This window comes from Dysidea avara, chromosome 12 (assembly GCF_963678975.1).
Source record: "Dysidea avara chromosome 12, odDysAvar1.4, whole genome shotgun sequence".
Lineage (NCBI taxonomy): Eukaryota > Metazoa > Porifera > Demospongiae > Dictyoceratida > Dysideidae > Dysidea > Dysidea avara.
Genome location: NC_089283.1, coordinates 7,546,898 through 7,571,947, shown reverse-complemented (window position 1 = coordinate 7,571,947; position 25,050 = coordinate 7,546,898). Strand labels below are relative to the sequence as shown.

Here is a 25,050-nt window from a genome sequence, read left to right as displayed (position 1 = left end):
AGCCAGGAAGACAATTACAGTATCCTGCATAAGATTGGCACCCACCCCATACAGCAATGGCAGACGTCCTCATGTGGCACTTTTGTAGAAGGTGGAACAGTATATTTATCACTGTTGTGGGATTGGGCATGTTTAAGTGTAACTTGTAGATGTGTACAAGTTACTGGTAGATATGGCTCATGTACATGCAGCTTTCCAATGCCCACATTGATTCCAGCTTCACTGGACATCCCACAAAAGTCACCTGTCCATTGCGTGAATAAGTTTATTTTATAGATTATGGCAGGGTTAGGGTCTGAGAAGGTGACACAATTGGTACATGGTTGCAGTAATAAATGTTATCACTATCATTCTGACTCACAAAGGGTAGAACTACTATTACACAGGTAAATTTATAGCTGTCAACATCTCTGGGAAGAGATATGCAATGTCACTGCATGTGTGTGTGTATGTATGTAGGATTAATGCATAAGGGATGTGAATACATTGCATTGTTAGTTTTGATATTAGAGCACAGTCTAAATGCAATTGTCCAATTGCTTTGGTGCGTGAATGGACTGGGGCCATGGTATATTTGGTGGCATGTAATTTTGTATGGGTAAGTTGGCATGCCACCAAATATACCAGCCAGAGCCTTATCATAGATGTTGGGGTACACATTTACCATGACCCAATCTTGGAGGGTCACGTGATCTCACATGACAAATTAAGGGTCAGGTCTCAAGGCTACAGCGCTTCAACCCATTCTCCCAATCTCGATATCTTATTGTGTATGGTCATTGGTACACACTGGTATACAGAGGTACACCTGGGAAAAAGTTAAAATCCAGTACGCAGGTCAATCACCTTATGGCTGCTCTTTTGCTTACATGCAAGGGTAATCTACTCAAGGACACTTTAAGCCATAATTGTAACTTTGCACTTGATCATTCTATTTCATTCATGGTAAAGACGCTTAGGCAACAAAGTAGCAATACACTTGTAAACTACAGCAGCTATTGGACACATTTCTCCAGTGACGTTCCATTCTGCCATCTTGCACTGTCAGGCCTGTGGAGCACCCCACTATGCCGAACTGCGCTTGGCAGAGGTTCACATTGACTCCTCTGGTTAACCTGTATGTATTATGCAAAATATGAAGGTGACACTTCCAACTTCCATAATAGCGTGCACGAGCACATGCATCATGTTCATAGCCGACAAATCGTATGAACATTGGCCGTAAGTTTCTTGATAGAGTTGACAATAATGGAAAAGATTTTACCAGCACTGATTGATACAGTAACACTGAAATGATAACAAATCATGATCATAATGGTTGTCTGTACAACAGAAGATTATGAAAATCATAACTTCTTATATGCTCTAATTAATGCAATACAATTAGCTATATACAAAGTCACCAGGAGGTTAGATGTTATATTCTAGTGAACTCCACTTGGTCTCCATACTTACGTATCCAAATACCAAGAATTAGTTCGTCTCCTCCCACCTCTACAGTGGCCACCTTCATTCCAACCTTTACTAGCAGTTCATTTCCAGTCACAGTCAAAGATCCATTCACAACCTCTCCCTTTGGAATTTCATTAAGCAGAATCTGAAAAGACTTATGGTCACCAGGAACAATGGGATCAGACCTATAAACGCCATTGAACATGATGTGAGAATCTTCATGGGACTTTTTCAAACAGAATTTGAATAGCACAGGCTGCTTTTCACTAACGTTGACAATGGTATTAACACAACAAAACTGTGAATCATATGATGAACAGACCTGTGTAATCTCAGTACTTTTTGGGGTGTGAGAAACTTTCATGTCTGCTGGACCTGAAAAATCAAAATAAAACTTTCTGGATTCAATTTGTTCATCAGGACCAGTGAATTTCTTTGGCATCAAGTGGTACTCCAGAGCAGCTTTGTAAAGATCGGGGTCAGCCATATTTGTCGGACGTACTTTGTCAAGCAAGCCATCAACTTGAATCAATGGATAACGTATCTGTCTGAAAACTTCTTTAATTTCTTCTTCAGGTAGGTTGTCTTTCTGCCGCTTTGACCATTCAACAACTGCAAAAAACAAGTCCAGTTCTCTGACTTCAAGATCGGATGATGACATAACGTCATTTAAAACTGTATAAGGTAAAGCAGTAAACTCTTCCCCTTGAATAATTTCATTGATATTATCTTCAATGAAATGGAAACAGCGGTGCCACAAAATTTGAAACTGTTTCTCAGCAGCAATTGTAACAATTTTGCAGTAGTTGTGGAGATCCAACGATTGAGCTATGATGTCAGAGGTCATGATTTCCAATACTCTAACATCAAAATAATGAGCAGCTTGCAACAGGTCTAGATGTTTATCTGACTTAGGGTTCACCTCACCAGTATACATGAACTTGAACACCATATTTAGCATCTCTGTGTCAATAGTTGGCAGTTCAATTTCTGTTTGACTACTCTCCTTTGTACCACCGTATAGCATGGCACGGAACACTGGTGAACCAGCTGCTACTATTACCCTATGAGCACTCACATTACCACCATCAGATGTCTTGAATGTCACATCATGTGTAATAGTGGAGTTATCCAACAGAGATGATAGCACACATGGACACCAACTATCATCTCTCCAAGGCTCTGGTTCTTCTTTTTCTAATGAAAGAGATGGGTGTAGTCATTATCAGAACATTAGAACAAGTGCACAGCATATTTAATACTTTGTTTACACGAGCACAGTAGCATGGTTCGACACGACACGGCATGAAATTTGCATGCGTTTATACAAGTCCCACGGCTCGAGCTGGCTCAGTTCGGCTCGGAACAGTACAAGTTTACACAGACTACCTGGCTCGATCAATGCACCTGGAATTATGCCCAGATATTATCACGTGATATTGCTACTGAAACTGTGACGGATGCTTGAGTGCTAATGCTTTGGGGTGCAATCACGCAGTCCTCTGTGCATACAGCACAATCTATCTGGAAAAGGCTACAGAAATCGCGAGAAATATTAAATTGTACCAGGAGCAGGTTATGAGGTGGCAGATTGAAATAGTTATGACTTTCTTGGCTGGAACCTGTAAACAGAAACATTTGGACTGTTCCAAGGTATCTAACTCAGTTGTGTTTTCTAATGCATGTGTGAGTTTCCAGATGTGATTCTATTTCTTTATGCATACGTCTACTACATGGCGGGACAGCATTGTTTTGAACACTTTCTCTGACCAAAGTTGGCTCAATAACTTTCAGATTAGCAGGCAACCTTTTGTCTACTTGTGTGATAAATTAAAATCAAAGCTGGAAAGACAAGACATTGTAATGAGATGCTGTATTTCAGTACAGAAACGTGTTGCAATAACATTGTGGTGCTTAGCAACTCCAGCTGAGTACTGAACTGTGGGACATCTGTTTGGAGTATCTTGGTCTTTAGTGTGTGAAATTGTCCAAGAAACATGCTCAGCTATTGTAACAGTTTTGCTTACAACTTACATCAAGTTTCCTACTGGAAATGATATTGATACCGTTGTAAGGGAATTCAAGGTGAATTGGGGGAATTCCCCAGTGTTTTGGTGCTATAGATGGAACCCACATACCCGTATCTGTGCCTAGTGAGAACCATACTGACTACTATAATTGAAAAGGGTGGCACTCCATGCTCATTCAAGGATTGGTGGATGCAAACTACCATTTTCTGGACATATGTGTGGGATGGCCAGGGAGTCTACATGATGCAAGAGTATTTGTACACTCTAGTTTATATAAGAAATTTACCGACAGCCTGATGAATCTGAACAAATCAGCTCTGTAGATGTGTCACTGTATATGATTGGTGATTCCACCTATCCAATGCAGTCTTGGCTCATGCAGCCATTTTCTTACAGCAGTGAACTAACAACAGAACAGCAGACATACAATTATAGAATATGCAGAGCTATAATAGTTGCTGAAAATGCATTTAAAAGCTTGTTGATGAAACTGATGAAAAGGAATGACATGTTTATACATAATGCACCTGCTGTTGCTGCCGCTGCACGTATGCTACATAACACACGTGAGATCCATCATGACCAGTTTAATGATGCTTCTAGTAACAGATCCCATCAAATACAGGGAGCACTAGTCACCTACTTTTCATCAAATTGACTTGTATGTGTATGCTTCGTGATCATGCACCATGATTGAAACACTCCACAAGTTTACAGCTACCTTAAGGTGAAAACTACTCAAAGTATTGGATGGAGGATTGTCCAGCATATCTTGGGACCACTGTGACTGCTGTTCATCCAAATAATTGCCACTGTCCACAATAACTGGTGGCTGTGTGGCAGGCTTATGCCCCATAATGTCATCCATCTCATCAAAGTAATCCCATTCTGAATAACGACCCTGGCCAGTCTCGTTTCGTTTGTCTTTATTTTTTGCATTCTGCTCTTAACTTTTTCATCTTTTCACGACACTGTTCCATTGTTCTGGTATACCCCGCCTCAGTTAACTTCTTGGCTACCTTTCTACAGACTTCACTGCTCTTTCTGCATCCTTTGAGTTGGGCTTGAACAGTATCATCATTGATTAGACTGTTTCCTCCTTATTCCAATACCGTACAGCCATTTTAACGAGGACACATGATTTACTTGGATAATTATTATTGTTTACTCAGAATGCAAACTTTCAGACGTTCTTTTGGACGAGCCATACCATTCTGCACTGTGCAGCCTTGCTATATAAAAAATCAGTGCAGTACAGTACAATTGATGGCTGTTTACATGGATGTTTTATTCGAACTGTGCCGTGCCGAACTGTGCTACCACGCTCGTGCAAACACAGTGTAAGATGGAGATAATGGCCAAGAGATGGCTGTAATGATATTACTCATTGATTTTAATACTGACAGCATCATCTAGATCAGGGTTGTAAATGGGCCAGTGCTGCTGGCTCAGCTGATCCACTTGACCCTAATAAAAATCTAGGTAAGGCCTAAATCTGATTATTTAAAACATAGAGATATACATCAAAAGCAAAAGTCTGGTTAACCCACACTTATAGTATTACTTGTCATCACTCTATTGGAAGAATTCTCTGCAAGAAGCTACCAAAACACGTTTTCAATGGTCGACAAGTAGGTGTCGATACATGTAAGTATGCAGCTAACAGGGATTAATCTAGGGGGTGGGAGGGGCCCCCCTGGGTTGCCCCCTTAGGTTTATACCTAAAGTCTTGAGAAATGGAAAGGTTTAATTTATCCCAAAGTTGTATAATCGAATGGTCAATATTCAATGGCATCACAATAAAATTTCACCAAAATTGAGTATATTTATATCTAAATTTTCAACATTATCCTGGGGAAGCATGCTCCCAGACCCCCCTAGAATCCAAAGAATCCTCCCCCATCCCAGCTTAATATTCTGGGTAGAGCCCTGGCTATAACAACCCATAAAGAAGGCTCTCTTGATGCTAAACTAGTTATCTACAAGTAGCAACACTCAATCCTGTTAAGTGGGAATGATGCCATGCATGCCCACAGAGAGTAGTATTCAATCCTGATAAGTGGGCATGGCTCTGTCTATACCTACAGACAGCAATATGCTTTCCCGAAGGGTGAGTGTAGATTTTTGTGTTGAGTGATGGTCGACGGACATGCAATTTATGGCAAAAACCAGCCAGTTTGAGTGTTAAAATATCTTCTGATAAAATTAGACTCCTTTTGTTTAAATCTGATAGCAGTTTTTAACTTAGATAATGGTGTGCTTGATCTTTGAGAGATAATGAGGTCTTCAAAATCCACTAAGACCTGGCTAGAGAACTGCTAAAGAAAAACCTCAAGCATTGTAAATCTCACTTTCAATCATTGATTTGCTATATACACTCTTGTAGGCTAATAGCCTGTAGTGGACGACCAGTCTCCAACAATTTCATTCATAAACATGCCTAAAGGAATTTGATTATGGGAGATAGTTGTAGTTATGCAGCAGGTTTCAAGTACCTTTGGAGGAGCTATAAGCATTGCTTGGGGGATGGAAAATAGTAACACTCACACAGTTACATTGCACAGAGAATTCTGGCCACTTCAAAAAATTAATGGGTTCAATGAAAATAAAAATTATCGTTATTAGATTAAACCATTTCAATTGTATCTTATGATTCTTGGGCAAAAATCAGCAATTGTAGAGTCGGTAGGTATAATAAAAATAATAGAACTAATCCACATGTCATAGCTACAACAAACCCCAACCAAGCCAACACAGCTAACGTCCAAGGTGGTTGTGTAAAGCCTGTGAGTCATCGGTATAGCTATCTATATCTTACCATACAGCTATACATCATGTAGAGTGGCTTTAGCTACTTGCAACATTCGATTCATGTAAACGGATAGCCAGCAAAGCCAAATTATAGTACAGCTAAACATGACATTCATTCACTTAGCATGCATGCATTTCCATCGCAACATATCTAGCCTGAGATCCTAAGCGGTGGTCTATCCATGCATAATAGCAACATTTATTTGTTTAGATAGATAACTGGTTGACCTGTATAGTTATCCAGATGTTCAATCGCGCAACTGTGCAAAGGTTGTGTATCCGTGTGTAACATATATACGGTATAAAGCTGTTTTCATCTGCTTGACAATCGCAATATCTGCCATGTTTACAAACATCCGCAGTGATAGTGGCTTGTTTACATGTATTTGCCTTGTACTTTTAGGCATCAACAAATTCGACGACCTTTACCTTTCGAGCAGGGATTCCTAAACCCATCACATCCAGGGTGGTTCCCAAGACCACTCTCACACTTTTCCATGCTTGCATAAACTCCACAATCAGTTAGCAACACTCATATATGTGACCCAGTCTGGGAAAACTGGGCTTATCGCCTATTTAAAAGTATCGAGAAACGCCGGTTTTAAGTATTTAGTGTGTTGTAGCTTGCCAATGGCTGAAGCTATGTGTACCAATTTTTCACACGTTTTACACCAATTCCTTACCTTCCAGAGCATCCACTGTGCAAGTAGCCAACAACTAAGTTTCCCGCCATTTTAGATAGTTTTTAAACTGAGGTTGACTCTATCAGGCGAGCTACAAATTGTGTGGGAGGCAGGGCCCTGGAAGGCGGGCAAGATGGTGTTTAAAAATTGAAAAGGAAGGCCAACTGATGAATTAGGCCTAGTTTTGGGCCAGTGAGGTCTCAAAACTGGCTAAAATAAAAGGAAATTCGCAGCAGAAGTACTTATTTAACACCACAGAGCTGTACAGCCACATACAGTCATCCCCAGGCTGACCAGAGCTCTATTAAGGCCCCACACCACATGTACGGATCGCTACTGGGCTGGGGAAAATCAGCCAGCAAAACCAGACCACTCAAGTCTAGCTGATTTTGATTGTGGAATTAGATAGTTTATACATGTAGCTTTGTGTCCTGGGTGAAAAATCGAATCTGCTGACATGGGCGATAAGACCGGTTTTCTCAGACTGGGTCACATATTATCCACTCATGACTATAACTACTGCTCAGTCTGCTCGATTTGTATGAGCACGTTAAGACATGCGAACCTTGTAAAGAAAGCAGACCTGAACTAAATTATAGCCATGAACGAATAGTGCATGGGTGTTACTAACTGTGGAGTTTGCACAAGCATGGAGAGGTGTGAGAGTGGTCCATGCCCTCGGAAACTGCCCTAGATGTAGATTGACCAGATACATTCAGGAATCGCCGAGAAGTCTTCGAATTTGTCAATGAGTAAATTTTCGGCAATTTTACATTCTGCTTGTAGCTTAGTAGCCAAGTACAAGACAAACGGTTGTCAAGATGAACAAGCACCAATTTTGTGGCGTGACTAACAACTTTCACACTAGTTCATTCCCACCAAGGTTATAAAAGCATGTTACCACATCAGAGCTCTCAACCTGTCAGTTACCTTAAAGTGATGACTGAATTTAAAATGAGTGAGAAATAAGTATGTAGGAGTGAGACATGCTGGTGAACATCCGACAGTGTACAAAACATACTTAGCTAAGGGCCTGGTGGCCATGTACCCTGGGAAAATTTTGATAAATAGACTATATACAGTTTTGAGAGCATCCTAAAATATTATTATTAATGTAGCTAAGTGATAAAGCAGTAAAAACAACTGACTTGCATGGTACAACTATACTGTCTAGCTACAGTATATAACATAGTCTATAGAGTTATTGTTTGCTACTGTGAACTTTATTGTATTCAACACACAAAGAAAACACCATAGCAGTGCACAAAGGCCACTGTGAAAGGGGAGTAACTTGTACTGAGCTAACCAGATATTACAATTAAGTAAACAACCACTGTGAATAATATTGGTGCTATTCACTATTGAATAATATTGGTGCTATTCACGACACTATTGAATAATATTGAAGCCTTAGAGATAAAAATTAAATTTGCTGCTCCATATGAACAGCATCACAGTGCAGCTGCACGTGTATTTGCATGTGATACAAGCGAGCCGGCGCCGTTCACTACGAAATCTCAAGTACGAAAGTATACGGCTCGCTGTCGCGGGGGTACAAAGATTGTAACGGGCTCGGATTGTAAGTTAATAGAGACTATATTATAAAGCTAAGACAGTCTGTTTCTGAAAAATGCGTGAGATGTTTGCAAAACTATGCGTGAGTTGCAAAATCAAGAGTGAGATTGGAGTCAAATGCGTGTGTCTCACGCGCAATGCGTGAGAGTTGAGAGCTCTGCCACATAGTCAAGTCCTTTGACCATCGTGTTCACCCTACATGGAAATGGTCTGGCTTATTTTTAATTAATAAACAATGACCAGTTTCATACTCTAAATTCTTACCATCTCCTTCCTCCGCAAGACTCTTTAACCGCTTCGCTGAAGGTTCACGAGCTTCATCCATTCGAAAGCTAGCAGGTGCACACTGCACAAGGACTGCCTCGCAACAGAAAATTCCTTAGATACCGCGCGTACTTATGCTACACAAGCGCTACGAATTATTATTACAATGTAAATTACAGCATAGATAGGGGTGTCTATTATCTATGATTACAGCATAGCAGGGGTACAGTGTTAACAGCAGGGTAAGCAGCAACAAACTAGCTATTTTGTTACACTCTTGTAAATTGTAGTTGGTCTCCACAACAGTTCATAGAAACACAAATGCCCAACTCTTTCCCTCTAACAGAGGTAGCAGCCACGTTCTCTCCAATCTTCATAATCATCACATCACCATTCACACTAAACAAACCATCCACCTCTTTTCCTATTGGCAAGTTATCAATTCTAATTCTAGAAAAAGGTTTGCGAGATCCTTCTGGAGCTGTTTCATCTTTAAAATTAACCAATAGTTTGATGACAGAATCTATGTTTGAGTTTTTCACACAGACTTTAAAGAGGATAGGCTGCTGTTCATTAATTGGAGCTGTGGTAGCAGTGATACCAACTTCAGAATCCTCTTCGACTCCACCATCAACATGTGTGATAAGGGTGCCCTTAGGGGTGTGAGATACTTGCATATCAGGAGCCTCATAGAAATCAAAATAAAATTCCCTGACTTCAGTTTGTTCTGGGGAACCAGTAAAATTTTCCGGCATCAAGTGATATTCCAGAGCAGCTTTGTAAAGATCAGGGTCAGCCATATTTGTTGGACTGACTTTCTCAAGCAAATCACTGACTTGCATCAGTGGGTAACGTATCAGTTTAAACATTTTTTGAGCGTCTTCTTCAAGGAGATTGTCTTTCTGTTGTTTTGACCATTCCATAATAGCAAAGAACAAATCCACCTCCCTGACTTCAAGATTGGATGAAGAGAAAAACATAGTCAAGGCCTGAAAAGGTAAAGAATTAAATTCTGTGCCCCTAATAACTTCATGAGCATTCTCTTCCATGAACTCAAGACATCGTTGAGATAATATCTGAAACTGTTTCTCAACAGCAATTGTGAAGAATCTGCAGTAATTGTGAACATCCAGTGATTGTGCTATCATGTCGGTACACATATCTTGCAATACATCAACGTCAAAATAATGAGCTGCTTGTAACAGGTCTAAACATTGATCTGAACTTGCTGCCCACATTTGACCAGTATAAATAAAACCAATCACCATCTTAAGAATCTCAGTGTCAACAGTTGGTAGTTCAATTTCTCTTTCATTTCTCTCCTTAGTATTACCATATAGCATGGCATGAAACACTGGTGACCTGGCTCCCATTATTACCCTATGAGCACTCAAACTACCACCATCAGATGTCTTGAATGTCACATCATGTGTACTGGGGTCTTGTAGTATATATGATAACAAATATGGACACCAAGTATCATCCCTCCAAGGCTGCAACTGGTCTTGTATTTCTATTGAGACAGTACAGTAATGATTGTTACGCATTGTACACATTATATAACCAATGATCAAGGTGCATGTAACAGGCCAAAATTGTCATTCAAAGACAGAAAGATGGAGGACCATCTTTCAACTTTTAGAAACAGAGGAGGGTGAACGTACTTGAAAATATTATGTCAACTAATATTGTTCTTCAAGTACTGTGGTGGTCATGCAAATTCGAATGGCCATTGCATCGATTTTTAGAACTAAGGTAATAAACACTGCAGCGTTTAACCAAGCAAATATATTACCCCAAAATACAAAACCAGTGAATGGCAGGGATCACCAGAGATCATTAGCTCTTTTGATTGCACTTTGTGTAAGGATTAAGATGACGTACGTGTATATAAAAAACTGATGAAATACCTTCGTGTGTATTGCAATTCTATTATAGCACTAGCCAAGAAGTATAAATTATATTCTAAACATATAACAATGATGCCCCACACTTTGTTCACACCGTTTAGCTCATCCCAAAATCGGGTTTGGCATACATAATTCATTTAATGGCACTTTTTAAATTTTATTTATTAAAGCTTTACAGCACAAGTGCTGAAGGTCTGTAGGACATCTGGTCCTACAGCCTGTTTAAAGTTGTTACAGAAAGTATGTTTGAAAAGGTGGAGAAGGGAGAAAAAATCCTTGACTGAACCTAGGCAGCCTCGAACCTGCAGCCATCCAATTAACACTTAAACCACCTCTCTTTCAGAAATATAATAATTTCACATGTAACCCATTAGTGTTTGCGAGGTTGTTAAGCATAAGTTCTCCTAGTTAAACATGAATATCATACCATACAGTACAGTACTCATACAGTACATATCTGTACTGCATGGTACAGATCAGGTTAGTGCATTCCTGCCAAAAAGTATCCCATAAAAACCAGCTCACTTTTCCCTGGTAGTATTGGTTACATATGCATAATCAAGCCTGAACATGCCTCCAGAGTGACCCAAAACACCTTCAAAAGAAATTATTTAACCAATTCTATTTACTATAACTCAAAGCTACAAGCTTGAACTATTCGCTAGGCCCAAGATATGCCCTCTTTTCAATTACCATAGTAGTTACAATGAATGCACTATGGACTTGCCTTTGTCTTCCTTTGTGTCCCATCTGGTGTTGTTTGTGGGCAGCGTGTCAAACAGCATTGAAACTGGGTCACTACTGCTGACCCGGATAACTCACTGAACTGGGTAACAATTTGGTCAGACCCAGTTTAACTAAAACCGACGTGAGCACATAATATAAGTTATATTTTGGGCACTCAACTAGCAAATTCACTACTAAACAGGTAAGTTTTATAATTAACAATCAGTCAGTGAGCATGGTTCCACGTAAAAGCTACACATACTTCCTTATAAGTGGGCGTGGCTTCATGCATACCTAGACAAACTTCAGCACACACTAGTGATTAATTACCACATAGCAGAGGTACATTTTAACAATATAATGATAACCAATATTGTAGCTTCAAAATTATATTAGTGTTGGGTTGGATCTGAACATAAAAGGTTTTCAGTAGCTATGGACACTAAAATCAAGAGTACATAATAATAGAGTAGGGAGGAGAGTGTCTAACTTCAGTGGATTCACCAAACTCACTGTGCTCAGACCTTGCGCAATCAACTATAGCCACCAAAGGTGACAAATGGCTTGCTCTATGAAGGTGGTTGTAGCACTTCTACTGCTTCAATTAGGAAATATCAACAGTCTTCTGTTCACTTAAAGGTATTGATTTATGGATTGAAGTAGGAGGGTTTGAGCACAGTGTGTTTGTGTGGATTATATTGAGAGTTAGACACTCTCCTCCCTCTTCTATTATTATGTACTCTTGCTAAAATAAATGTCAACAAAAAAACTTAAAGGTGGTTGCCAAAACATTTTTGCAAAAAGAAAAAAAAACCAATTGAGCTAACCAACTAATCCAACTATGTAACTTAGCCAATAGGTTTTTGGTTTTACAATAATAAATTTGTAATTTTGGATTTTGTAATTTATGAAATTTCATAATTCTTCAATTGCGTTGCTATGCACTGCTAAGGAAGCGTTTATTAAACAAACTGCTTTTAACAACATATGCACAGAAGTATCTTCTAAACTGTTTAATCATAGTAAGGTATATATATTATCTATGGTTTAATAGACTATCATGTTTTTTCCATGAATGGTACATTACATGTAGGTAGTCACCATACTTTTGAAACTTTGCACTTCATTAAATGAGGTTGATTTTTTTTTTCAGACCTGTCAAGCGTCATTTTAGCAAAACCTGAAGTACAGCATATCACCTTTTAAGCATTAATTTTGTCAAACTTAAATTTGTCAAAATATGTCAATAAGCACCTTAAAAGTCAGTGTTAAGATTTGTGATTTCTTGCTTTTCATCAAATTCTAATTTGTCAAAAGCTGATTAATTGTGAATTAGTAAATTTTCCTTTCATAAATATTTCCTGTTGTATGGTATATCCCAAAGGGAAAGCATTTGCTCTCTACCAAACCCATCGTTTAAAACTAGACCACTGGTAGGCTCCATCCCATGAGTAATTTAAAGGGAGGCGATTTTTTCATTCCCAACCCAATGTAATTCAATTGATTATTAATTTAACCACAAAGGTAAGGTGAATACAAAAGGCAACAAGCCTGTAGGGTACCACCTACAAAAAATATTAACAATAAGGTATATATGTCAGTGCATGTTAGTGTGTGTGTAGACCTCGGTGTAGACGGTAGTGTGTGTGTATGTGGCACAAGTTATGTAATGCCAGTGTCTTCTAAGTAACCAAAAATGTAACTGGACAGCCAGAGACTGTCACATTTCCTCGGCTAAAGTCGAACGAAAAAATTTAGTCAACCCGCAGGCAAGTAGTGTATAAAATTACCTTCTCCTGGGGTGATTGTTTCTACTGTTCCGTTTCTCGCTCGTTTTGCTGAAGGTTCACCAGGTTCTTCCAGTTGGCGAGTCGCCTGTTCTGCCTGTTGGTCTCGCTGTTGGTCCACGTGCAGATGTGGAATATAGTCTATATATAGCGCGCAGGCGCTTTAGCTACTCTGCATTGGTCGCCAGCACCATAGATGGTCGCACCATTATCTATGGTCGCACGCAGAACGAGGCGCAGAATCAATGGAAGCTGTTGCTCCTGAAGAATCTCTCGGAGAACCCTCCTCCAAACGTGCTAGGACTGACACGGAATCAGGAGGTAGTTCAGTTGTAGCATAGATAGTATATACTACGTAGTATATAATATCTATGGTTGTAGATTACAATAAGTTTAACACCTAAAACACTGTATGGCAGGTTTATGGTGCTAAAACTGTCGATGAATTCAAAAAAAATGTATTGTGTGATGTAGATAATTTTTCTTTTGTGTATATATGTGTACTGTATCTTGTAGTTTATGGGCACAGCTGAAAAACAGCCTTTCTTGGCTGATGCTGTTTTCCCTCACTAAATATTATTATTTTTGACAATGATAATATAAATAAACACTTAAACAGTGGGCAGAGAGGCAAACTCTGCCCAGTCCTGGGATGATGGTATTGTAAATATTTGGGGGGGGGGCAAACACAACACGTGGCCATCTAGTCTCGCGCTTTCGCGTGGGTCACCACATCGGCCATTCTTTCACCTAATCCCTAGTCTGGCGTAGCCGACCCGCGCGCGTAGCGCGAGGGTCTGGTGACAGCCGCATTCAGTACCTGTGCCAGCCTTACGGAAAATTGGTGCGTCCAATCAGATCGCTTAGCGACCAATTAACAACATTTTATGATGTGATTTCCAATTTAGGCCACTATGACTTCCGTTTGTACAGATCGGCTACTGCTGAATCTGCAGCCGGCATTATCACTAGGGTATTCTTCCTTGAAACCAGAACAAAGAGACGTTATAGTGGAATTCGTTTTGGGGAGTGATGTATTCGCTATTCTTCCCACAGGCTAGTCTGGCGTAGCCGATCCGCGCGCGTAACGCGAGGGTCTGGTGACAGCCGCATTCAGTACCTGTGCCAGCCTTACGAAAAACAGGTGCGTCCAATCAGATCGCTTAGTGACCAATTAACAACATTCTATGACGTTATTCCGATTTGGCCACTGATTATGGCGAGCTTCTCATGTCTTTTCCATAACCAGCACAAATGTAAGGGTTTGTAGAGGAAACAGACGTCATTCAAGTGCAAGTACAGTAGCTGTCGCGCTCTGTTACCGGAAATTGTCCAAGTGTTTTGCGCGTATTTTCAAATTTAATTGCATTCCATCTGCACAGGTACTGAATGCGGCTGTCACCAGACCCTCGCGCTACGCGCGCGAGTCGGCTACGCCAGACTACCTAATCCCATGAGGGTGTAAAGCCATGGTAAGGAAAATTATCTGTGGTAAAAACAAGTGTTAATTCCTGAACTTATATTTTGTATCATGTCAGAGTGTTATCCACTGTGCTACTGCTGCTAGCGAGGGGTAGCCAACGTCTTGGGACTCGTACACTATCTGAGAAATCCGTTAAATATTTAGAAATCCCAAATCCAGAACCACATACAAAATAAGTTATTCTTGTTTCCGTCCATTCATGAGTTCAATTACGGCCACTGCTTTCCACAACGAATGCAAAGTATACCTGTGTCTCTTCTGAAGTTCCTCTGATCCTCTCAGCTACTCTCTTAGGTGTCTCCTGCACAAGTATTAGTAAAAACTCAAGGTAAAAACATCACGATAAAATCGAAGTATTGTATTTAAAATATATATATTTAAATACAGAAATATTTTTGAAATACTTAAATATTGGGACTCTCGTACACCATGTTGGGTGGCTGCTGGCTATCCCCCGGCTGCTAGCTCCTGATTTTTTGAAAATTTAAGAGGAATGCAATATAGTCACTTCAACTGATGTCGTGTTAAGGTTAACATGTGTAGTTGTGTGTTCACTTGCTCACATTCACCTGAGCCCTGGTTTCTTGTGATATATCACAAGACATTTTGGAAATTTGCTAATTTGTTTATGACAAAAATAACAGCTGTTACAGGTATGTCCAATGCATATACATTGAAAAAGCTATGTAAAATGAAATTAATTATTGTGTACCACTCACCTCGAGTCCGTTTAGCAACTTTCAGGGTGTAATACATGTACGAGTATAATAAATTCATGAAATTTAGGCTCATCAAAATGGAAGCAGTTTAGAAAATTCACCAATAATTTTGTATTGGGCGTTTTGGGGCCATGTAATATATGGCATAATAACTAGGGCTGAGCGATACTGCCATTTTAGTATTACGATCGATACTAAAGCCACTATTCACGATACTGAATAGTTCACGATACTTACAAATAAGTCAATCATAGCTGGTGCTACATAGCATATTGCTCAGCATTCCTGCAGGAAGTCCTTATAGGTGATAACAAACTAGCCACTATCATCCTTGTTTACAGTAACAGTTATTGTAACACATGCTTTGAGGTTGTTATGGTGTTCACACCTCTCTGCAGGGGAAACCAGATGGGTGGACTTTATCATTTACAAGAATTCTTAGCCTAGTACTGCATAACAAATGGATTTTTAATGACAGTAATGTACAGGCATGGTATCACGATAGTTAATAACAAAATATCGCGATATCGATACTTTCAAAATATCGCAATATATCGCTAAAACAGTAGTATCGCTCAGCCCTAATAATAACCTGTGATACGTGATAAATACCTCAGATTCACGACTAGATTTGGAAAGAGCAGTCAATAGCGATTTAAATGAGCTATACCAGAAGGAAATCAGAGGATGTTTTGGTTCGTCATTTTAAGGTTGAAAATCACTTTCTTATTCTATGGCAAAATGAATGTTGCATATTTGGAAGGGAATGCTCCAGTGGCATTCTGATGTCTTTATCCAAACTGTGTTACCGACACCCATTAACCCTTAGAACATTAGTGATTTAAAGAAACAAAAGCATTGTGAAATCACTCTGCAGGTTGGTTTGTGAAATTTACAGTGTTATTTGTAAGGTAAATAACACAGTTCGGATATTTCCTTTTTCAGCTTGAATGTCTTGGTATATGTTAACTCTTGTTCAGATGTATATGCAATTATTAAAGTGAGATCATGAACACATATCCTGGCTATCAAGGTGCCTGGGTATCCTTTTTGAGGAGGTCTAGATCTGTTGTACCTATGCAGCCATGCATGTACGTAACTTGAATAGTGTAGAGTGGGGCTACGTATGCATGTAAGTGCACTACGGCAGGTAATAAAGTATTTCTGAAGAGATGCACACCATCCATGTGTTTATGGACGCATGGTGATCTCATTTAAACTCCATTTGACTAATAAGTACCATTTTCGGATTTGCTAGAAAGTGCTATTATGCTTAAAGCCAAATTTAAAACTAATGTGGACACAAGTGACAAAAGCACCAAACTTTCTCCACATATGTAGTACAACCTTAGCTATAATTTTTTGATAGGATCCATCTTATTCCATAAAAGTATTTATAGCAATGTAACCAGCGAATTTTTAAATTGGTAAGCCATATAAGTGCTAAATTTGTTCTGTTTCATGTAAGAGAACATTATGCAGGGTTGTACATTAAACCATGCAAGACCTGATAAACAGTAATGTTACTCTGACAAGCTTTATTCAATGCAGACAAGTGATTTTTTTCATTCATATTACAGTTTACAGTGTATATAGCTTTTATGATCCACAAACTGTATTGTTCACCATGGAAATAAATATACACTGTAATATTTGCAGTAATTAATTTGTGATACATAAATGAAACATCTCTTACATATACTGTGGTCATTCACATGTCACAGAACACATCTTACAAAATTCATTTTGTGCTTGTTTGCGAAGTAGCTATAGCTTGATAACTTACCAGCTTATACTATACCAGCTCTTGTTATTTAGTACGAAAACATGTTTTATTGCTGCTCGCATGACAAAAGTGTTTATGCTGAAATCACATGCATGACCACACCAGTAAGGTTCTTCATACCATTAATCCAGCAGTACAGCTGTATACCATGTAAGATAAAATTCCTTTACTTAAGTCTCAAGCTGAATTAATGCTAAAGCGTAGAATTTCAACTATGGTATGTTTGACACAGTTGGGTAAAATGGCTGTGCTGAAATCACATGCGAAGAAGAGTTCAACTAACACAGTGGTCATGGTAATTTTATCACTGTGTAGCAGAACTTTATAGATGTTGACTGTTCTAGCAGTATTGTCTTTCAAATTCCCACATTCTATAGATCAGTCATGCAAATATAAGTTTGACCATGCAGCACTGATTAGGTTTCAGAAGAGCTTAGTTCTTTTCCTTTCTATTTTTATCTTTCTGTAATGATACGATTGTTATATCATAAGCAAACAATTGGTGAAACATACTCTACTAGCTTTTCCTATAAGTAAGTACATGGTTAAATTTCTGAGGGGGTAAACACTCCTAGATCTGGGCCCCTAGGCTGGAAATTGTACACTTCAGAGCAAGCTAATCTAAAGATTCCATCTGTCAAAATACGCACATGCTTTAGGAGAGTGCATATGGATTTCTCTGTGGGGCTCAACACAGCCTAAGGATACTTGTAGTGGTGGTCTGGTGGATTATTGCATGCTTTAAATAATTGTGGGTTAAGTGCATGTAAAAAGAAGAGTGAAGATGTGCTTATCTTTGTGTTACAGGAGGCAACAGTATTGTTCGACTGCTCTAATAGAGTAATTGTGAATATAACACATACACATGTGTTGATAAATATTTAAAGTTATTGCCATAATTTATAATTTAATGGCATAAATTATAATGTAATGTCACTTGAAATACTCTAAAGTTTCAAATTACTATTTACAACACCAAAATTGCAAAAAGGCATATTTCTGAGCCTTAAATGGCTTATCAACAGGCATGCCTGAGGTGGATCCTATCCCCAAAATTTAATCTTATTTGGTAAGGAACTCATAGAAAAAAAAACTGGTGCTTTTGTCTGTTGTGTCCACATTTTTTTGCTAAGCCACCTAACTAGGGTTGATGCTTTGGTGCTATGCATTGATATCCAATTAAAGTAGAACTAACTGCAGCACATATGTGGTCTTTCAATACAGGTGGTCACTAATACAGGTTGCAATGTACCTAGACACATATAAGACAAACTTGGCATGGCCTTGTTGCAAGTGGTTATTGGAGCTGTACACTCCCATACAGTAATAATAGACTACAAAATTCCACTGCATACCCCTCTTGAGCCCATTATGGTCCTACCAAAAACATTTTTCAAACATAGACCATGACCCAATCATTATTCACAAAAAAAAGTTTTTTAAGAAATTCAAGCAGCATTTTTTGAAGTATAAAGGATTAAAGTTTTTAATAAAGTACATAATTAATTAAGTAGATATCCCATAATTTAGGGATCACTGGAAAGGTCAATCAACATATCTTCCATCAGTGAAAATTATGGTTAAAAATACTACCACAGTGTGAAGTTACAGTTAATTTTGTAACTAGAGATGGACCAATTTTTGATGAAATATTCAAAATATTTGTGGTTATAAATCAGAAACTATGTGGTGTATGGAGCTAAAAAATTGCATGAGTGATAAGCACCACAGGTACTACAAACACACAAAGTTTCATCAAAATCCAAGAGGTGATTCTAAATTCCTTATACGGAACGACCTAAACATGTTTGCGCCTGAATTGTCCATACTAATTGTATGGAATATTTTCGAAGCCTCGTAACTCACTTCTTCTTACCTATATCAAAGTGCTTTTTGATAAACAGTTCCGGTGTTTAAAGGGCTTTACAGCGCTACTAAACATTTGAGCAGCTGGCCCATGTAACAACCAATGTGGTTTCCCAAAAATGGATACTTTATCAATGGTCCAGGGAATGGAAGAGTTGACTGTATAATAGTAGATGCATTACTTGTACTGTTTTTTTTATATATGAACACTTGCTTGCACCTCAATGTTTGATTTGTAGTATTGCAATTACTAAATAGTTTTTCAAAGTATTTCGCATTCACACTTTCAAGGCATATATGTTAAATTCACATGAAAATGTGGTCAACATGTTTACCTCCTGCATGAGTATATGCATGAATTTATGACTTGATCTTCAAAGTGGTAAGTAATTTTAGCAATTAATTTCGCACATTGAGGTACAAAACCCCTCCATTTCTGGGATCGTAATAAAGTGCTCATATTACAGAAGCCACAGAAGTATATTAGTCCAATTGTATGAGCACCACTAGAGTGGGAGTATAAACAGGTGTCCTGTGTCCAGGTATCCCTTTTGAGGAGTTTTGTTGTACATACCTATGCAGGCAACTTATGCAGGAAACTTAAACAGGGCTAAGTCCACTACAGTGGGATTCAACTTAATAAAGAAGGTATTTCTGAAGAGATGGTACAACATTATATTCACATGATATGTTTATGGACACAGGGTGGTCAGCTGTAATTTAAAGTCCACCTGTCTAATAAGGACCATTTTGAGTTTGCTAGAATGCTTTGGTGCTATCCAATTAAAGAAGTTTTAAAAATGACCGATCCACTTTCCCCATCATGGTTGTCTCGCGCGATATTTACACCAATTAGAAATTATAAGTGCCTTTGAAAAAGTGTCTGACGTTGACTGCATTTATAGGCTGTACGATGAGCATACTAGTCCATGATGTCACCCAGCAAGTTTAGAAACATTGTGCAACCAAATATTCCAGGAAATAGCGATTACTAGCTAAGCTGAGCTAAACGAATTCCAGCAGCTCGACAACCAGGCATACATGGTGCATTTTCACAGTACCAGGTGGCATATTAATAAGACTAGTATGCTCATTGTGCAGCAGGCGAGTGACCTATAAAATTAATGCAGTCAGCTTCAGACACTTTTTCAGAGGTGCTTATAATTTCTAATTGGTGTATACCTCATGCGAGACACCGTAACGTGGGGGAAAGTGGATTGGTCTACTTGCAGAGGTACCTAGTACCAGTATAGGATATTATGAAGCGTATTCCAAGAAGAGTTGGATCCCTGTGGGTCCACTGTATATACCTACCCGTGTAAGACAAACTTTGCATGGCCTTGTTGCAAGTGGTTATTGGAGGTGTATACTCCCATACAGCAATAATAGACTACAAAATTCCACTGCATACCACAACATAATTCATTATATCTCTTGAGCCCATTGTGGTCCCACCACAAAAATTTTATCAAACATAGACCATGACCCAATCATTATTCACAAAAAAGTTGAAGACATTCAAGCAGCGTTTTTCAAAATAATGATTAAAGTTTTTACTTTTGAGCCATAATTAAGTAGATATCCAATAATTTAGGGATCACTGGAAAGGTCAATCAACAGTCTTCCATCAGTGGAAATTGTGTTTAAAAATATTCACACAGTGTGCAGTTATACAGTTGATTTTGTAACTAGAGATGGACCAACTTAATCAAAATATTTGTGGACATAAATCAGAAACTATGGGATATATGAAGCTAAAAGTTTGCGTGAGTGATAAGCATCACAGGCACTACAAACACACGAGTTTTGTCAGAATCTGAGAGGTGACTCTAAATTCCTGACACAGAATGACACATGTTCACCTCTTTAATATTACTATATTTGGCAGGGCTCATGATCAAGTGAATGCATTTATACCGACTATCAGTGTTGGGCAAGTTACTTTGTAAAAGTAACTAGTTACATATTACATATTACTTGCAACTGAACTATTTAGTTACAGTTACATATTACCCATAAAATAAAGTAACTATAATAATATTACATATTATATTACTTTGTGTCCACAGCCTTAAGCTGTCACGTGTGAAACCACCTTATCACGTGACATGATTTCGTTGTTGGGCAATGTACAAATCTTGGTTATAAGCAAGAAGCTGGTGAATAAGCTTCATTCAGTAGGCTTCATTACTTTGTAGTGGCTAGGTGCTACTCAGTGGATTATTAATGAGATTAGTAACTTCGTTACTTGTAGTAATAATACTACATAATATTAGACTTGTTACAGTAACTATATTACTTAGGTAACCCATTACATTTGTAGGTAGAGTAACTTGAGTTATATTACCTGTTTTTATAACGTATTTCATTATATTACTTAGGTACCACAAAAGTAATAATATTACGTAACGCATTACTCCCAACACTGCTGACTATATATAGCATAGCAAACATATTGTTGGAATTTCTCATTTGCTGCATGCCTGCTTTTGATGACAAGTTGGAATGGCCTATCAAGTTGAACCCAAACCCAACCCTACTCTATGATCTATGTAACCAATTATCTTACGTGTAGAACAAGTGCATGTATACCAGTCACAATCTATCATTACTTGAATACCTACACACGTAGCATACTAACTCTTGCATCATAGGGCAGGTACCAGTGATTATCACTGAATGTTGCAGTAGGCACTGCCAAGAGTACATACAATCCCCATGGAACTTTTCCACTGTGGTGGTTTTGAAACTTTAATTGTCCATATAAAATAATGTGATTATACATTGTTGTTTTTTGGCAGTGATACCTGAAGAAGAACAATCTGTTGTTATCCCCAACCTGCAGGATGCCAGCCTGCAAGATACTGACTGGTATTGTAGAACTTTCCAGGCCTTAATGGAAGACCCCAGTACACATGATGTGACATTCAAGACATCTGATGGTGGTAGTGTGAGTGCTCATAGGGTAATAGTAGCAGCTGGTTCACCAGTGTTCCATGCTATGTTGTATGGTAACATGAAAGAAAGTAGTCAGAAGGAGATTGAACTACCCAATATAGGAAGAGTAGAGGTGCTACGTAACATCATCACTTTTATGTACCTGGGGAAATGTCAAGTACACTCCATGTACCTCGTTAACACATTATGTGCCAGTCATTATTTCAACATTCAGTCACTAGAAACAAAACTTACCAATTTTCTTGCCAAGTCCTTGGACAAGGAGAATGTCTTACAGATGGTAGTTGTTGCCAATGAAAGAAAATTAGATTTGTTGCTGAACTGCTGTGAGGAGTACATTCTTGAAAATGGGAGAAACCTCATTACAAAGTTTAAGGAATTACCGTTTGACACACTGCTCAGAGTCTGCAAAAGTTCCGATCTGTATGTAAAGGAGGTTGATTTGTTTCTTGCAATTGTTGAATGGCAACAAGTGAATTTTGTTTCAAATAGTAGCACAAGTGTTTTGTTCCAAGCAATACGGTACCCACTGATATCCAGGCTAGATTTGATCAGTAAAGTTCGTCCTACTGGTTTAGCTAGTCAAGATCTTTATTTGGCAGCACTAGAGTTCCATCATTTTCCTTCAATGTACAATGGACCTGAAGAACAGACCGTTAAGAGGAAATACCAGTATTATTCTGAACTGAACTTTACCAATGGGACCCCAGGAAACACAAGCATAGCCCAACCATCTACTGATAGTGAAGGTGTGGTCATTACCAAGTTTGGTAGTAGCCACTGGTGGGACAGCTTATGTGTGGCAAGGATTCATGTTACTGAGAAGTATCCATTGCACTTCAAGTTCATTTTGAGGTCTTGTAACTCTCTTTATCAAGGTATTGAAGTAGGTGTGAGGACCTGTCCTACAACTAACATTACTCCATATCACAGTAATGGTATTGACATGGTAGGAATTAACACAGATGAAGAAATGGATGGGAAAGTAGTTGTCAATGGTAGTCGTATCATCATTTCTCTTGGGGAAAAAGTTAAACACATTTCAAAGACCCATGATGAGATTCACCTGTGTGTTCATATGTATTCGTGTGGTAGTGTCCAAATATGGGAGCAGTAATGTCACTTATTATATATCAAGATCACAAACAGAAACCAGATAATTAAATATTGTGATTGTAGTGAGCAATATGTCAGTCACATGGTTTTATTACAACTAGAGTTGAGGTATCATTTATTATAAATAAAATAAATTATGTATTCACATTTAAAATTAATTATGTAGTTTTGTTTGTGCCTATTGTCCAAAATATATTATGATCCATCAAAGATTGCAATATATTATCAATATCTACTAATGGTAGCCTTCATAAACTAGTTTCAGTGATGTCCTCCAGTTCTTCATCATTGTTTGAAGATCCATCCCGTACTTGCAACTAAGTATTAAAATATAATGAAAACATGTAACGCTACTTATCCAGGAAGTCACCAGGTATGTGGATGACTTGCTGTACAGAAACACATGTATACACTAAGAAGCTTAAGGGTAATTTGAAATAGTCAGTTGGTGAACTGAAATACTTAAATGCAGAAATAATTATGTAATTGTAATCAGACGGTTAGCATATTCCACTTGTGTGGGCCTGCCCATCTAAACGTTAGACAATGGCTAGGCCCCAACCTATCATGCTCAAAATTTTACCTATTATATATGTCTTTGAGCATTGCTCAAAAATTAAGCTTATTATGCTTGCAAAATCAAGAGAACTGACTGTTCTATAAGTGTTTCCTGACTGCTCTATTAGAGTATTTTGATCCTATTTCTGATTAATCTGCAAAAGTGTGAATAACCCACTAAGAGACGATTAATTAAGTTATATTACATGTTTTTAAATATGAAATGCAATAATAATACTATTGGCAGTGATTAACTATTTAATTTCTTTCAGGTGCGCATATTGCACAAAATTAAAATTTCAAATATCATCCCTAGCATTATGCTTGATGTTTTAGTCACCTATTATGCTTTGATTTTTCCAGCATAATCAGCTGGGGCCCAACAATGGCACTTGGAGAAAATATTTGCAAAGTACGTAATTGTAATGCCTTTTATTCCAGTAAGACACCTGTGTACAGGTGTTATAACCTAGCTACAAACTTTGGCACAAACAAAGTACCGTATAGCGGGTTATTTTCGAAACAGAAATTTTCGCACAAGAAGCAAAATCTGAATTTCAAAAGATTTTAATTTCGAAGAGTGCATATTTCGAAGTCCGGATGGATTTCAAATAAACGGAAATTCGTGTCACAGATTATGAAGATGCGTGAATGTTTGCCGAAAGCTGACTTACTGATGGAATAATCCCCATTCTTGTGCACTGGAGAGAAGACTGAGGGAGTCTCGAGTAGAGTAAATTCACTGGAATGATCACGCTCAACTATCCTACCCGCGCGCCGGCCGGCATAGATTCTAGAGCAGACGGCATCAATTCCCACTCTGGATCACCTGTTTTCTGGTTATTGGTACAGTAATGATACAGTTTACCCATTATCATCAGCAATACTGAGCTAAAACTCGAGGAATACACATTCAAACGCCGGAATCGCCGAAAGTTGGACAGTTAGCTACTTTCACTTGTGAGAATTTATTTTCGAAAAACAACCGGACGTGGGAATTTATTTTCGAAGAGAAGGGCCTCTTCGAAATATCCGAAAATAAAAACTTTTCGAAAATTACCAGCTATACGGTACCATTTTCAGACATGCATTGTTAGGATTCAGTGGATAAAATCTCATGAATGATGTAACAATCATCTCAGTTACACACTACATCATTATTGTCACTGAAGAGTCACTGCAAGTTTTACGTGTACATTTGTGTTGAGGATAGGCTTTAGCATGCTACACAAGCCCATAGACCATGGACACAAGTTGTAGAATTAGATATAGTTGATATTCCTCGCCTTAGTCCAGACCAAGGCCTTATGACTTCCAGTAACCATG

General features: G+C 38.4%; 4 protein-coding genes across 5 annotated transcripts in view; 1 reads left to right on the top strand and 3 right to left on the bottom strand.

Annotated features, from left to right (window-relative positions):
• Window positions 1-1,282: 1,282 nt before the first annotated feature.
• On the bottom strand, window positions 1,283-8,956 carry LOC136240064 (BTB/POZ domain-containing protein 9-like). Its single transcript, XM_066030890.1, has 2 exons — window positions 8,816-8,956; window positions 1,283-2,649 (listed from the first exon to the last, which is right to left on the bottom strand). The coding sequence occupies exons 1-2, from the start codon at window positions 8,874-8,876 to the stop codon at window positions 1,418-1,420; spliced, it is 1,293 nt and encodes a 430-aa protein (XP_065886962.1). The 5' UTR covers window positions 8,877-8,956; the 3' UTR covers window positions 1,283-1,417.
• Window positions 8,816-13,397, bottom strand: LOC136240066 (BTB/POZ domain-containing protein 9-like). Its single transcript, XM_066030894.1, has 2 exons — window positions 13,242-13,397; window positions 8,816-10,328 (listed from the first exon to the last, which is right to left on the bottom strand). Exon 2 carries the CDS (start codon window positions 10,186-10,188, stop codon window positions 9,085-9,087), a length of 1,104 nt encoding a protein of 367 aa, XP_065886966.1. The 5' UTR covers window positions 10,189-10,328; window positions 13,242-13,397; the 3' UTR covers window positions 8,816-9,084.
• Window positions 13,398-13,400: 3 nt separating this feature from the next.
• LOC136240063 (BTB/POZ domain-containing protein 9-like) lies at window positions 13,401-23,466 on the top strand. The gene is made up of 2 exons (XM_066030889.1): window positions 13,401-13,559; window positions 21,894-23,466. Exons 1-2 carry the CDS (start codon window positions 13,484-13,486, stop codon window positions 23,165-23,167), a joined length of 1,350 nt encoding a protein of 449 aa, XP_065886961.1. The 5' UTR covers window positions 13,401-13,483; the 3' UTR covers window positions 23,168-23,466.
• The window catches only part of LOC136240062 (prestin-like), a 22,584-nt gene continuing 20,783 nt past the window's right edge, over window positions 23,250-25,050 (bottom strand). For both annotated transcript variants that reach the window (XM_066030884.1, XM_066030885.1), the window contains exon 20: window positions 23,250-23,483. In XM_066030884.1, coding sequence (XP_065886956.1) covers window positions 23,415-23,483 — 69 coding nt within the window. In that variant the 3' untranslated portion in view covers window positions 23,250-23,414. The remainder of the gene's footprint in view (window positions 23,484-25,050) is intronic.

What these genes read in the sequence shown, in the direction of transcription:
- LOC136240064 (XM_066030890.1), bottom strand. Translation starts at nt 8,876, where the DNA reads ATGGATGAAGCTCGTGAACCTTCAGCGAAGCGGTTAAAGAGTCTTGCG. An exon ending in TCTTGCGGAGGAAGGAGATG is followed by an intron (nt 2,650 to 8,815) that starts GTAAGAATTTAG and finishes CTCTTTCATTAG; the next exon opens with AAAAAGAAGAACCAGAGCCT.
- LOC136240066 (XM_066030894.1), bottom strand. Translation starts at nt 10,188, where the DNA reads ATGGGAGCCAGGTCACCAGTGTTTCATGCCATGCTATATGGTAATACT.
- LOC136240063 (XM_066030889.1), top strand. Translation starts at nt 13,484, where the DNA reads ATGGAAGCTGTTGCTCCTGAAGAATCTCTCGGAGAACCCTCCTCCAAA. An exon ending in GACTGACACGGAATCAGGAG is followed by an intron (nt 13,560 to 21,893) that starts GTAGTTCAGTTG and finishes GTTTTTTGGCAG; the next exon opens with TGATACCTGAAGAAGAACAA.